Raw genomic sequence first — 15,371 nt, forward strand, 5'->3', positions numbered from 1 at the left:
CGGAAGTCATGCATCGAAATACACTGTGGTCGATACAGGCATTGAAGGAAGGACATGGGATACCTTGATGCACCGATCAAAACGGATGGTAGCGTCTGCTTGACCAGAAGACGGGAATAACTCACGAGTGACAGCTCTAGCACGAATTGATGTCGTAGTTTGAGCTACAAGTTGATTATTATCATAATCCCGTATAGCGACATCAGACAAGGTATACAGGAGCGGAAGAGAAGAAGATATGACACTGGATATGCAGGCTATGGAGCAGACAGCCAGATAAAAGGAGGTCTAGCATCCAGCGTGGCCACCAACTATGGATAGGAACTAGCTGTGACAACTTATTGACTAGTACACAAAACGTTTTCAAAGCAGGCGCTTTCCTGACTATTGCCAACATCTTTATCTTTGTGGTATACTTCAATCTGAGTGGTGAAAACCTAGTTAATTTCTTGTGTTACAGTAAATGAATGAATTAACAATTCTTTTAGTTTTCCAGTAGCATATTTAATTGTATGATTGTTGATAGCTAAGTCCTTATCAAATGTATCATAATCGATAGCTGCCTTATATTACTTTAGGAGTTCAGGGAATTTATTGAAAATAGCGCTGGGTAAGAAGTCTTCCGGTACAATTGCTGCGTATTTCATTCTATTTTTGTATAAGAGAAGTGCTTCTAATGTGTCAATGTAAACCGAAGGCGAATGAATAAAAGGGAACCCAAGTTCATTCAAGATACATGCAGCAAAATTCTTATTTATATCTTTTTCAAAAGATACTGTATAGAAAAATTATTTAAGCTAGATGAATACTCGGCGCTTTTTTACTGAGGCATAGAGTGCACAAAAATATAATAAAGTGTTTTAGCCAAGCCAGCCTAATCCTTTCTTAATCTATCCTAGTGCTGTCAACAAAAAAAAGAAAAAAAAAAAAACATGGAGGACACTATGAAAATCCAACGAGTTCTATATCAATCAAAGATGGCAATACAACTCAGCACAAGGATCCAAGGTAAGCTGTCCTTTAAATATATCAAAGAATAAGGAGTTGCAACTTCAAGCCATCCATGTTTCCAAAACTCGCAAATACATCACAGCCTTCTTCATGATCCAGTTGCTATTTTACAGAAAATAATGTCTATCAAACTCCATAACTATCATTTGAATTTTTATTTTTTTGAAAAGACGCGGGTTTAATAAATAAACCAGAACATATGAGAACAGGAAAAACACAAGATTTGTGAAGATCGTGCTCTCTTTCTCTTCGGGGCTCTGCTATCTTTGGCCCCTCAGACAGTGCATTCACTTGGACATTGCTTCATAGAGCCTAGGGGAACATGAAGGTGCCGATTGAGTGTGGCGATTGGACTCTGACTCTTCCATTTTCCATCAGCAAAAGTCAGGAAAGGGCTCGCCCTGTGAAAGATATAGAAAATACAATCAATTTCTGCAGTCAAGAGAAAAGATCAAGTTTGTCTACTATTTTTATTTCAACAAATTTCACCATCGTCTTCAATTCATATGTTGTATGAATTATTGGATAGGAAACATGCACTTTAACAGAAAAAAGGCTTGGGGATGTGATTGGTTTCGAATATGTTCATTGTGGAATGTTTTGCTCAGGAATCATACATTGCTAATCATTTTGTTATCCATTCTGTGAGCAGAGGAAGAGGAGGATGAGTGTAGTTGATCTCGAGCATCACAGTAGTATGATTGATTACTTTAAATAGGCGAGAGATGGCTTTCTTAAAGCTATAATCTCTCATTCATCATCCTTGTTTATTTCTTGTCACACACAGACATCCATCGTGCTCTCTTGACCTTCTATGTCACATGAAACTGTACAAAAATAAAAATTATAGGTCAGCGGGCATGATTCAGTGCGCTTTTGTAACGGATAGGCCGATCGACTGTAGTCGTTGTTGATCATAGATTAACAGTAGGTCATTAAAGTTGAATAATCTAAAAGATATCAAAGTCTGTTTTTTCAATGCAAAGAATGAGAGGGAATGTGTTTTATAAAACGATAGACTAGGGATATTGTCATTTGAATATCAATAGTAGACTTGGATTATTGAGCAGTCTAGGAACGATCTTGTGAGCATCTTCCCAGTTCCTTTCAAGGTGAAATGTGTAGACTGCTGAGGACAAAAAGACGGTGGGCTGCAGAAGGCATGGCTGAATGTAGTCTTGATCTCTTGACATGTCAGTAGACAGAACAGATCGATCATGGATAAAGCCAAAACATAAAATAAAAAATGTGAGGGTTAAAGAAGGATGCATGAAAACGATAGGTGTCCTTAAGCAATATACCTTATCACTCCTTTCAGTATCTTCAAAGCCATGGCTGTACAAACGACACTTCTCGTCGGAAAAAACAAGATTCATTTTTTTCCGTGGTTTCAAATTCATTCACAGTTCATTGAAAGACAGTATGGACTGCCAAAAAGAGACTCAGGATGTCCTTGCTGTATTTTAGACAATAATCAATTTTACAGAAGAAAAAAAAAGGAGGTGGGAGGCTAAAGTCAAAAGGGAGCATTTTGAACCTTTCTTGCCTCTTTTGTTATAAACAAAAAAGGGGGGGACAGTGAATTTGTAGTCTAGTCATGGTGATCTTGAAAGAGCCACGTTCATTAGGGTTTCCATGGTGGAAGGTTGTTGTGAATTTGTGTCAAGAGGCTTCTTTAACGTACCTTCAAATTTGATATAAAATGAGTAGAAGATACATTTAGATTATTTTTTGCGCCATGCTTTAAAAGTACTGAAAATAGACAATCGAAATTTCCTAATTGGTCTTATCCTATCCTTCGTCAGTCTAATGTGTAAAACGCCAGATGCTGAATCTCATTTCGTATTACGTTTCATTGTACAAATAAAGAAAATGATTTATGATTGGATACAAGCATCATTTTTCATTGCTATCCCCACAATATACGGCAACCAGTTATCATTCAGTGCAACATGAAATAAAATCATCTTATTCTTTACCAATAACACATTCAAGCGCATTACTTTCCCAAATGACTTGTATCCCCTCCTCCTCATCCCTTTTTTTCCTTTTTTTATAAAAAAAAAGAAAAAAAAAAAGGAGAGAAAGATTGTGTTGAACGTTTTATTCAAACCAGTGTGATTTCTTTTCGCTTTTTGATTACTTAAGAAAAAGAAATCAGTGTAACTTTTATTTTTATTTTTTTGATTTGCTTATTTTTCACCCATCAAAAAAGGAATATTTGTACTCTTTGTCGTGTCATTTCCTTTCCCGCGGAAATGGAACTGGTTCTTTTTGTCCAACCTTGATTACTTAAGCGAAGGGAGAAAAGGAAATTCCGTTTTCCAAGATCATCCCAACCAATATAAGTAATCCCCACATTTTATAGCTGGGTCATAGTGACCTTATGTGGGAACAGACAGTGGTTCTCCGAGAAATACATGCACGTTACGATTCGTTTGGATTTTTCTGATTTGTACAAAGTATAAAAGAGGTCCCCTTTTTCCCTTCTTTTTCATGTCAATCATACAACTTGCTTAAATAATAAAATCACTTCTTTGCTTGTATAATGGGATACATGACAAGAATTACCAGCAATGTTTATGTACGTCTTGATATATACTGATCTCCATAGTACTCACACACTCTTTTTAAATACAGTGCATTGGTGGATTTGCTGCTATTGCAGGTATTATGTTTGGTTTTGATATTGGTTCCAACTCGGGTGTGATTGGCACTAAACAGTAAGTTGCATTACGACTAAAACAAAAAAGCAGATGCTGATGTATTTTTGCAGATATAAAGATTTTTTCCATGACCCTGATTCCCTATTACAAGGTGGCATTAACGGTGCTCTTTCTGCTGGTTGTTTTGTAGGAGCTCTGATTGCTGGTTATCCTGCTGATCGTTTTTCTCGTAAATATACACTGATTGCCGCCTCTTTCGTGTTCATCATCGGCTCTATCCTTCAAGCTGCTGCTAATGGTGTACCAATGCTTTGTGTGGGTCGTGTGTTGAACGGTTTATCAGTCGGTGTGACATCCATGGTTGTTCCGCTCTATCAATCTGAGATTTCACCTAAAGAAATTCGTGGTCGTATTGTCTCTGTACAGCAGTGGAGTATTACCTGGGGTATTTTCCTTGCGTAAGATTCATTCATAAAATAGCAAAACAGTGACCGATGACTTATACTTGAATATAGTTTCTGGATCCAATACGGCTGTCAGTTTATCGACAACACTGCTGCTTTCCGTATTCCATGGGCCATTCAAGCTGTCCCCGCTCTTATTCTTGTCTGTGGTATGTGGTTCTTTCCCTTCTCCCCTCGTTGGCTTGCCGACAAGGGTCGTATTGAAGAAGCTCGTCAGGTGTTGGCTGATATCCATGGTAACGGAGACCCTAACCACCCTCGTGTTCAATTGGAAATGGAAGAAATCAATGCAACCATCCATTTCGAAAAGAATATTGCCTCTCACCGATACACTGATCTCTTCAAACCCGGTATGGCTTACCGTGTTTTCCTTGGCGTCTGTCTTCAGATCTGGCAACAATTGACCGGTATGAACATCATCATGTTTTATGCCGTTTTACTCTTTGAACAAGCCGGTGTGGGTGACACTCAAGAGGCTACCCTGCTTTCATCTGGTATCTCTTATGTGGTAAATGTCGTCATGACTGTACCTGCCATCTTGTTTGTTGACAAGTGGGGCCGTCGTCCTACCTTGATTTTTGGTGCCTTGGCCATGTCTATTTTCTTGTGGGCTGTTGGTGGCATCTTGGCTACCCAAGAATGGTATGTGGATGCTGCCGATGGTAAGTGGAAGGTACATATCGATTCTAAAGAAAAAATCAATGGCGTCGTTGCATGTATCTATCTCTTTGTTGCTTCCTTTGCTACCACCTGGGGTCCCCTTGGTTGGGTCTACCCTGCGGAAATCTATCCTTTACGTGTACGTGCTATGGCTGTTTCTTTATCTACCGCCTCTAATTGGCTCTTTAACTGGATCCTTAACTTTGTCGTCCCTCTTCTCATGCAGCGTATTCATTACGGTCTTTATCTCTTATTTGCCGCTTTCAATTTCTTGATGTGTTTACATGTCTTCCTTGCTTACCCTGAAACAAAGGGATATACATTGGAAGAAATGGATGTCGTCTTTCAATATAACCCAAGAAAGAAAGTACCACAGGAGGTCTTGGATCAATTCATGGCGGGTAGGAATGAAACCCGTGAGAGTGGATTGGCATCATCTGATGCTTCTGAAAAGAAGGTTGAAGCTTAAACCTTTATAACTGTATACATATTTTTTAAATCATCTTTTTAATATTACCCTTTAAATTTCTTCTTTGCTGCAAAAAAGACAGCATATATTTTTATAATAAATTCAAGAAAAAACAAACATGAATTCTTTTCTATTGTAACTTTTAGTGAAAAAGTTGAATAGGGCTTTTAAAACAGTCATTTATTTCATAATGATTTGTATTAAGCTCACAGTCTACTTATTCGAGTGACATAAGCCATTATAAATCTCATACTCTGTATTAATGAAAGAAGCATAGCGTGCTCATATAATGATAGAAAAAAGCAAGAGTTTAGAAGGAATAAAACATAAGATGGTTTTATTTACTTTCACAATGTGGATTTTAATAGATGTACTATGCAGTTGGGCAAATTATGTATGTATTATATCAGATTTCTACATAAACTAATATAATTATTTGGCCTTCTATCACTAGTCTATTTTGGTAAGATGTATAAATTAACAAGTCTACATTTCCTCATAGTCATATTGCTAAATTTTAATAATGCATGATTGCTATACAGTGGCTATCTGTGGAGTATGACAATTATATATTCAAGTAAGAAAAGGCAAGTTGAAAATGAATATAAATGTAGATAAAAGTGCTTTATGTAAAAGCATCCTTCAAAAAAAAGTCCAATTGTTGCATATTCAACAGCAAAAGATATGAATTGTTTGAGTACCACATGGAATTACAGGATTGTAGCTTTTATAAAGGGCTAAAAGCTAGCTTGTACAACCACCATAAATAAGCTGAAGTACTAGATATGTTTGGCCCTTTGATTTGCCCTGCCTGCTGCATCATATGTACGCTGATGAAGGATGGTATCTGTGGATTATCGTTTTTCAGATATTTTTTATAGGATCAGAAAATCGAGATTTGAGTCTCCTGGTATTAGTTATTTGATTTGCAAATTAATTTTATAAATGCTTTTTAATCTGTAGATCAATTCTTTACTTACGTTTTATTAGGATGTATTTTTATTTCATCTACATTCATTAATTCTCTTTACATAGATCAGCAAAGTTATTATTCTGTTTTGGTTTAAAATAGACATGAAAAAACTAGCGCATCGTTTTTTTTTTTTTTTTTTTTTTTTTTTTTTTTTTTCAAAAAACAACTTTACAAGAGGTACAATAAAGGCCCCTTGAATAATACAAAAATAAAGAAAAGCTCAATGTACAAGTTGAAACAAGAGTATGCAAATAACTGTTGTGTGTTGGTACCCTTTTTATACGCATTCGCCACAGTCACGAACTCTCTTTCATTTTTTTTAAAAAACACGTAACTTTAAACTGACTAGAAACACCTTTTTTTTTTTTTTCATTCACATAAACATATACATAAAAAATGATTATTTTTAAACCAGAGTGGGTCTCACATTCAGGTATAGGAAAACAAGTATTTATTCGTGTATTCGTATTAAGTAAATTCTATAGATAATACAAAGAGACCGTGCATTTACTCAGTTGACGTTCACCCTGATGGATCACAGCTTGCTACAGGCGGTTTAGGTAGAAAGAATGATTCACATAAAAAGTTCTCTGACTCATCTAATAAAATATAGATGGCACCATAAAAGTTTGGAATACAGCACCCATTTATTATGAAACTGCAGAACAAGATCCCAATTGTCCCAAGTTAATTTGTACACTCTCATTGCATAAAGGTAAAACTGAGAGAATATCAACACCCTGCAAAACCTAATTTTTTACAAGGTGCCGTGTCCTGCGTGCGCTATTCAAATAAGGAAGGACACTATTTAGCTTCTTGTTCGGATCAAGATAATTTGATTATTGTTTGGACAAGAGGCAGGTAAAATACACACTGCTTTACTATTGTTATGGCTGTGACTAAAAAAGATATAGTGAATCACATAAAGAAGAGAGTCAGGAGCATGCGTGGCTTCCTAATCATCATTTGATAGGACACAAGTCCGGTAAGATAAGATTATATTTATATACGCTGAAGAGCAATTAAACAGGAATGTAGATGTACAAGGTTTAGCTTGGTCAAAGGATAATGAATGCTTAGCTTCTTGTGATTCAGATGGGACAATCATTATTTGGGATGGAAAGACATTTGGTAGGCATACAGAGAGAGAGAGAGAAAGGATAAAAAGGCTAATAAGTCAATATAGAGCAAGTGAAAAAGATTGATAAACACGAAGGATCTGTTAAAGGCATCATTTGGGATCCAGCAGGAAAATATTTAGCTTCTCAGGTATATTCACAAATAGTGGAAACAGCACAAGAGAATAATGAATTCCATGCAGTCTGATGATAAAACAGTAAAGATATGGAGAGTATCCGATTGGGGGTTAGAAGCGAGTATTAAAAATCCTTTTATTCATTCGCCCGGAACAGCTTTCTTTAAAAGATTAAGGCAAGTTACCTTTGATATGATCATAAACATACAAGCTAATGTATTTAACAGCTGGTCTCCTGACGGAGGCCATGTAGCAGCAGCTGATGGAATCAATACTCATAAACACGTAGCTGCTATTGTAGCCAGAGATGATTGGAATACGGATGTATCTCTTGTCGGGCATAAACATCCTGTGGAAGTCACTGTAAGTATAAGAAAGATAACCAAGTCTCTCGTATTCATCTTTATTCTAGTCATTTAATCCTAGGTTATTTTATATGTATGATGATGCAAAAAAACAAAGATCGATATCCTCTATTTGTGCATTAGGAAGTCAAGATAGAAGTGTATCTATTTGGGTGACCAAATTTAGTAAGCCCATTTGTGTAGCGGCTGATATATTTGATAATAATGTTTATGACATTGCATGGTACACGCTTATGATATGCATAGTATGGATGCAAGTTTAACGATTGATGGATAGGGCTCCTGACGGTAAGAGCTTATTTGCTTGTTCACAAGATGGTACGGTTGCTTGTCTTCAACTTCAAGAGGAATTGGATGATGCAGTACCTGAAGAAATTGTTGTAAGTTTATATGAAAATTGTAACTGCAATTATTAAATAAAAAAGGGGAGAAAATAGATGACTGAATTGGTGAAATATGGTTATGGAAAGAATACGATCAAGAGAACACCAGTGCAAGAGAAATCAGGAATAGAAGGAGTGCAACAAGGGGATTTATCAGTAAACGAAAAAGAACAAGAAAAGATTTCCGCTGTGAAAAATGGTGAAAAACCAGCTCAGCCTATACCGTCAAGTTTAATTAGTAATGGAGTAAAAGAGGTAAATAAAAATGTAATTATTGTTGTCATTGCTACTTACATTTCTTTTATATAGAAAAATACATCCAATAATATAGAAGTGACAAGTAACAAACGAAAAGGAATTGAAGAGTCAGAATTAGAATCAAAATCAAGTAGAGCAAAACCTAATTGGATAGATTCACCAGTTGTTCCTCCAATTGTACAAAAGAGTCAAATCAAAATAGCTTTACCTAAAATAAGACCTACAATAAGCATCAAATCAAAAGAGGATGATTTAATATTAGAATGTCAAAATACATTAGCAGATCAAAGTATGTTTTTATGATTATGATGATTTAAAATTACTCATATCTTTAGTAGACTCTGTTCAATCTAAAGTATCAGCAACAAGGCAAGGTACGACTGTGTGGATAGATTATTTATCTAGTGCATCACTTGTATTAGCAAGCAATAAATTCTTTGCAGCTATTGGCTGTGAAGATGGATCCATTCATACTTACTCACCTGCCGGCAAAAGACTTTTACCTGCTATTGTTTTGGAAAGTCCTGGGGTCCTGCTTCAAAGCTACCACAGCTGGCTTGTCTGCATCACAGCCACTGGATTACTCTATTCTTGGGACGTGCTCAACCTTAAAAGCGCCATCGAAGGCATCTCAATCGCACCCATCCTTCAAGTCGCTCAGCTCGAAGCTGGTAAGATGCATGAAGGGCCACGTATAAAGGCAATTCGAATTCAAAAGGACGGCATGCCTATCTTAGTGACCAATTCACACCAGGCTTTTGTATATCATGTCAGGATGAAGGTTTGGCTTCGTATTTCGGATGCTTGGTATATTTTATCTGAATTTTGGGGTATCAGTGGACGACATAGCAGTGAGGATCATCCACTGGCTTGGCTTTCTTCGCACGTTGTTGCCACTACTAGCCATCAAACATTATTGGATATGTCTGCTACAACCAAGGTTCTCACAATTAGTCATATCGAAACACAGTTGGCTGTGGCGGCCTTATTGAATTCGCCCGCAGAATACAAAGATTGGATGATATATTATGCGAAACGATTATCAGAAGAGAATGCAAAACAAAAGGCGGAAGAGCTATGTAAATGGTTAACAGGTCCACCTTACATGTAAAGTATACATAATATATATTGAGAATACTACTAACTTGTACTGCTAACAGTCCATCATCTGATATTGTCAAATGGGAGCCAACTATCATGGTAATTGCATTGTATGTGATACTGTACAATTCAGTCTAATATATGTTTAATAGGGAGAGATATCAAAGAAGGACTTATTAAATGAAATATTACCCTTATTAGCGAAGAACCGACAATTACAAAGAACAGTGATTGAATTTACTAATAAATCAGCTATTACTTTATAATTTGCACAAGGAACCTGTCGCAGACAACAAGCATCTTTTGTGTTACGTCAATGCCACAGCTTTTTTTGTACCCTATTTTTTTCTTTTTTTATCTTCTTTTTTTTTTTTTTTTTTTTTAATTATGGGGCAACAACAATCAAACAAACTAAACGAACCATTGACGTTTGGTTATTATACACCACATATACCAGAAAGTACAACCGATTCGATCTATTCAATAGTGGGAGATACCGTGTCTATCGCAAGTGATTATGAAGACACATTAAAAGATGAAGAAGGATGGTCTAAACTGACAGCCATTGATTATAAGCGGATGAATTCTATTTTAGATTTATCCAGTCAATCATTAATAAAGCTTAGTTCAAGTATTGCCTCACTAGACAACCTCACCAAACTAGACCTGTAATGTATTTACCCTACTGTTATCATCATAATACTAATACTTTAAGGAAGATCCAATAATCTAATGATCACTTTACCTCGAGCAATCGGCCAACTTGTCAATTTGGAAATATTAGATGTATCTAAAAATCAATTAGAATTTATACCAGACAGTATACAATACCTCAAAAAACTCAAAGCACTCAATCTCAGCAAAAATAAACTCACCCACATACCCAAAACATTCGGTCAACTCCTCCACCTTACCGTGCTGCTTTTAAATCATAATCACTTGACCGAATTACCCAATGAGATCGCTCACCTCCACCACCTCGAGCATTTTGATATCTCTCATAACCGCCTGAAATCCATACCGGCTGAGATCACCGCCATCAGAGCGCTCAAGAAATTCTTGGCAGATGATTGTCCATTTGAGACCGAATCTAGTTACAAGCTGAGCCACAATCCGCCAAGTCTATTCGAGATTTGTGCTCGACAAGTTTACCTTCACAAGATACCCGTACCCAACAAGGAGTTAGCAGACTATTTGAAGATGGCCAAGCGGACATGCTCGTTTTGCTCCGGCCCCTTTTTTGAGTCGTATGTGTCTCGTAAACGTATGGTAGAGAAGCAGCAGGTAATCACGTTGGATTATGCGTTGTGTAGCGCACATTGGACAGATGAAAATGATCGTCTCTTGGTCATGTTCTCCACTGGTAATAATCATAACAGTGAAGAAGAAGACATGAGTAGTGATGATGGACTGGAAGAGAGCTTTACACATGTTAAACATAATTTTGCTCAGTTAGGCTCTCGGTTAAGAAGTAATAGTAGTATTAGTAATGGATCATCTTGACTATAAATAAATCTGGTTTCTATTATTTTAATGCAGGGACGCTGTCTATATGTGTAATATTTTAATTATCCAATGAAATTAAAAAACGAATTTATTGCTTTTTCTTCAATGAAAACTACCATTAGTTTATTCTTGTTATTTAATTCAGTTTTAGCCAATTATTTTATTGGAGATGACATTTTAAACTTGCCTCGATATAAAGTTTCTTTACTTGCTGATAATAAATTACCTCACTCACAATTACAACAAGTATGCATCATGATTATATAACATATGACAAGTTTTTCTTATTCACCTTTGTTTAGTTTTCCACTGAACAAAATTTAATTGTAAGAGACATTTCCGGTCAACCCTTTTTATGTAATATACCAGTTATTACAGACGAAAAAGAAGAAGAGCATAAAGAAGAAAAGGAAGAAGAAGAGGAAGACAAGATTATTGAAAGAGGATTAGATTTATTGAAACCTTTGGAAAATAGTTGCATTCACTTTTACAAAGGCGTAAGTCTTGCTTTTGTAATACAAATAATAGTTACTAACGTTCCGTAAAGGGAGATCAATATTGGTCCTATGAATATTGTCATAATCAATATGTTCGTCAATTTCACATTGAGCGCACATCTGAAGGAAAAATTGAGCGAAAACGAGAAAAAGAATCCAACCTGCTCGGTCAATACAAGAAGGCAGAAACCACTCTCAAACAAATAGGTGATCAACGTGTACTAATACAACAGTGGAACGAAGGATCGATTTGTGACTTAACCAAGAAGCCAAGAACAACTGTGGTGCAGTATCAATGCGATTATCAACAAGCCAATGATCGTGTTTCCTTCTTCACAGAGGTCTCCAGCTGTCAATACCAAATTATCATATCAACACCTAGGTTATGTGAGGAGATGAAGTTGTCTCATTTACATAAACAAACAGTATATCCTATCGCGTGTAAGCCCATTGTTTCCGATAAGTTAATTGAAGCAGAGAGGGAACAAAAACAAATTGAAGCTAAACAATTAAGAGAGATAGAAGAGCAGCAACAACAGAAGGTACTTGAGGAAGTAAAGAAGGACAAGGAAGAGACGCTTTTAGAAATGGTTCAACGTTTAAATGAACAATTAGATACATTAAAAAGTCAAGTACAAACGTACTTACCCAATCAACAACAGGAAATTATGACTGAAGATAACGCTATTGAAAAGATACTCACCAAAAAGAATCTTCAAATCATTGACGGTTTTAATTAAAATACCGACTATTTTGAATTATTGAAGGGGGTGCCGCTCTTTTTTTTTTTTTACTACAAAATAAAAATGGGTTTAACACAATCAAAAGTTGAAGCAGAGCCAATTGTTTTTATTAACCCTAATGTACCTGTTCAAGTAAATAATAAAAAAAGAGACTATTTCTTCCGTTGTAATTCTTTTTTCTTTTACGAGAGTAGTTTACCCCAAGCTTTATTCACTCATTAGAAAAAAAAGTTGAAAAAACCGAGGCAGGCCAAGTAGAGGCCCTTGTTCGTGAAAGAGTAGCCGAGGAATTAGCAAAAATGAAGCAGATCGAGGGAGAAATTAAGCAAACGCTTCTTGATGAAAATAAGCAAACCGACGTGATTGAATCTAATAGTCATATTGAAACCATGATTAAAAATATTAATAGGTAAAAAAAACACAATATGCTTATGACGTGCTTTTCTTCTCTAATACTCACTGTTTCACTTTAGAGCTGGTGCAAAGGATTTGCCTTTAGAAATTAAAGAAAAGCAAGAGAAAGTAGTTGCTTGTTACAAGTAAATACATGCTTAAAGAGAGTAGTGATAATGCAGTAAGTTAATAACTATTTTTATAGAAATAACAAAGATAGATCTCTTGACTGCTGGCAAGAAGTCATTGATTTTAAACAGGCTGTACTTGAAGAACAAAAGAAGTTCATATCAAAAACTCAATAAATAATTTGCTTGTGTGTGGCTTGTTTTATTCTGATGCAAAAGTATTATAAGCTTTTAGCAAGGTACGTCGATTGGTACCTCTTCCACCTTGTACATCTCTTTCCATCACAAAGATTGCATCTTCTATTGTAATCTTTCTTTCTTTTTCCTTATTGGGTAAAGGATGTCTTGATTGTTTTGAATACCAGCCCTCACTTATATCCGGCATGTCTTCGTCCTCTGATGTTTGATGAGATTCTACTTTCTCGATTGCCTTCAATTGATCCTTCACTCTTTGCTTGACTTGAATCTTATAGTGACATCCTTCTGGTGGCTTTTTGAACACATTCTGTGTACGATGTCTAGAAGCGCGAACCATATTTTCCATCACGGTTCGAATTCTATCTTGAGTTGCTAACGCCACATAAGATACAAAATCGCTGTCAATTTTTTTTATATTTACACTTTTTGCTAAAAACAGAAAATAGAATATATGAGTTTATACAGAGTTAATATGTATAATTAACTTACCGTATTTAAGAATCTTATCCTTTAACATTGTAGGATTCATGAAGTCTTGAAATTTAGATCGGTCCATACCATCAGGCAAAACTGTACCAGCCATATCTTCCTTCATAAAATGTTCTGCTTCCTCTTTCAAATCAACGCCCGCATATCCCATCACATCCGTTAATGCTTCATAATCTACTCTGTCTCCACCACCTCCACCACCTCCTGTTGTTGGTGCTCCACTTGTCATATTTTGAGCAGCCGTCGATGCTGGTTTACTAGACACAAAAAATGAGATTGTCACCACACGAAATTTGGCTATTATTTACCTTGGAGGAGTTGGAGCATTTGATTTTGAGGGTATTTGCAATATAGGGGTTGGACCAGGTACAGCAGGTGTTTTGAATACTGGAGGTTTAACAATATTAGGTGCAACCATACTAGGTTGAATATGTTGTTGTGGCGGCTGTGATTGTTGCTGCAATTGTAGCTGTTGCTGTTGCTGTTGCTGTTGTTGTGATAATATATTTTGTTGTTGAGGCATCCTTGGTGGATAAATAGTCTGATTGTTGTTTGGTATATGCTCTGATTTAGGTCTTTTTAGTTGAGGTGTGTTCCTATACGTATATAAGCAAAATAGTCTCCCACGCGTATATATAAGAAACCTACATTAAATGATTCGTAGTTTCGTTTAATTTTCGTTTCCTTTGATCCTCTTCCGACAGTTGTTGTGTAATAGGTTTACTTTTAAGGTCTTCTAATTGTCGATATTGTTGTTGTCCCAAGATAGTCTTGGCTTGTGACATGAACTGTGCTGCAGAAATAACACTTGTTTGTAAGTCTCTGAAGAGTTGAAGAAATCTTTCCTTTTTATCAGGCGTTAACTGCGATGTAATATTATCCAATAAAGTAATAGGTGAAGTTGTCATTCCTCCTTCTTTCTCTTGTATTAACTTAAATGACAGACTAAAGTATATAAGCACGTACCTTGAGATGAAGAAGAAACAGGAGGTTGATTAACAATGGGTGATTGAGGTGGGGGAGGTGTCAAGTTAGCGATGAGTGGACTATTGTTTGATATTACATTGGATTGTAATCTCATTGCTGCTGGCTGTTGAATAAAAGGTGGTTGTGATTCAAACAGAATATCCGCGTGTTGATTTGATAACAAGTCATCTGTTTCGCTTGCACTAAAAAAATCTTGGAGTTCAGCAGGTAAATGAGCAAACGAAGGCGGCGCGATATTAGGATCATGTCCAGCATCAGGAAAACCTTGTATAATTGACTGAAAAGAAGCGTTTTCTGTACTTCCATTCAATATATCGTTCAGTGAAAAATCAAGATCCTCTGGCACCAATTTCTGTTGCTGCTGTTGTTCATTAAAGCCTTCTTCCGCCATGTTTGGTGAGAGAGAAAAAGAAAGAATTTTTTGAATGTGACAAACAAACTACGAGGCGTATGCGGACGTTTAATTAGGTTGACGTCATAAAATTGTATAACCAGATGTTTAATATGACGCTGAATAAAGCAGAGACAGAAAAAGGCAATTAGACTTGTTCAAGCGCTATAGGATAACCAGCCATGCGATTGTATTCAATAAATGCATATTGTTTTAACTCTAAAAAAATGATCTATATATATCGCTGGAGGGCCATTAGAAATATGTCAGGAAAATGCAAAGGCTCGGCTCAGTAATTTTTATTTAATTTCATTTGATAATCAGTGATATTCTGAGAATCCATTAATAATAAATGTTTTTCAAACAGGCGCAAACTTCTAAAAGTCATCTATAGTCGTATATGGTGGCTTTGAATGTGCCATTCATAATAAAAG

General features: G+C 36.1%; 5 protein-coding genes across 5 annotated transcripts; 3 read left to right on the forward strand and 2 right to left on the reverse strand.

Annotated features, from left to right (window-relative positions):
* Positions 1-3,559: 3,559 nt before the first annotated feature.
* RO3G_15629 (uncharacterized protein) lies at positions 3,560-5,270 on the forward strand (the record flags this gene model as incomplete). Its single annotated transcript, XM_067670213.1, has 4 exons — positions 3,560-3,595; positions 3,652-3,734; positions 3,788-4,135; positions 4,193-5,270. 4 exons carry the CDS (start codon positions 3,560-3,562, stop codon positions 5,268-5,270), a joined length of 1,545 nt encoding a protein of 514 aa, XP_067526314.1.
* A 2,399-nt stretch (positions 5,271-7,669) lies between these two features.
* On the reverse strand, positions 7,670-7,846 carry RO3G_15630 (uncharacterized protein; the record flags this gene model as incomplete). Its single annotated transcript, XM_067670214.1, has 1 exon — positions 7,670-7,846. One exon carries the CDS (start codon positions 7,844-7,846, stop codon positions 7,670-7,672), a length of 177 nt encoding a protein of 58 aa, XP_067526315.1.
* A 454-nt stretch (positions 7,847-8,300) lies between these two features.
* RO3G_15631 (uncharacterized protein) lies at positions 8,301-9,840 on the forward strand (the record flags this gene model as incomplete). Its single annotated transcript, XM_067670215.1, has 4 exons — positions 8,301-8,501; positions 8,556-8,793; positions 8,843-9,611; positions 9,807-9,840. The coding sequence occupies 4 exons, from the start codon at positions 8,301-8,303 to the stop codon at positions 9,838-9,840; spliced, it is 1,242 nt and encodes a 413-aa protein (XP_067526316.1).
* Positions 9,841-10,337: 497 nt separating this feature from the next.
* On the forward strand, positions 10,338-12,348 carry RO3G_15632 (uncharacterized protein; the record flags this gene model as incomplete). Its single annotated transcript, XM_067670216.1, has 4 exons — positions 10,338-11,076; positions 11,263-11,357; positions 11,414-11,608; positions 11,659-12,348. 4 exons carry the CDS (start codon positions 10,338-10,340, stop codon positions 12,346-12,348), a joined length of 1,719 nt encoding a protein of 572 aa, XP_067526317.1.
* A 726-nt stretch (positions 12,349-13,074) lies between these two features.
* On the reverse strand, positions 13,075-14,937 carry RO3G_15633 (uncharacterized protein; the record flags this gene model as incomplete). Its single annotated transcript, XM_067670217.1, has 5 exons — positions 13,075-13,499; positions 13,560-13,816; positions 13,868-14,155; positions 14,208-14,352; positions 14,526-14,937. 5 exons carry the CDS (start codon positions 14,935-14,937, stop codon positions 13,075-13,077), a joined length of 1,527 nt encoding a protein of 508 aa, XP_067526318.1.
* Between the last annotated feature and the right edge of the window lie 434 nt (positions 14,938-15,371).

Source organism: Rhizopus delemar, genomic scaffold (genome assembly GCF_000149305.1).
Source record: "Rhizopus delemar RA 99-880 supercont3.17 genomic scaffold, whole genome shotgun sequence".
In the NCBI taxonomy this organism is placed as follows: domain Eukaryota; kingdom Fungi; phylum Mucoromycota; class Mucoromycetes; order Mucorales; family Rhizopodaceae; genus Rhizopus; species Rhizopus delemar.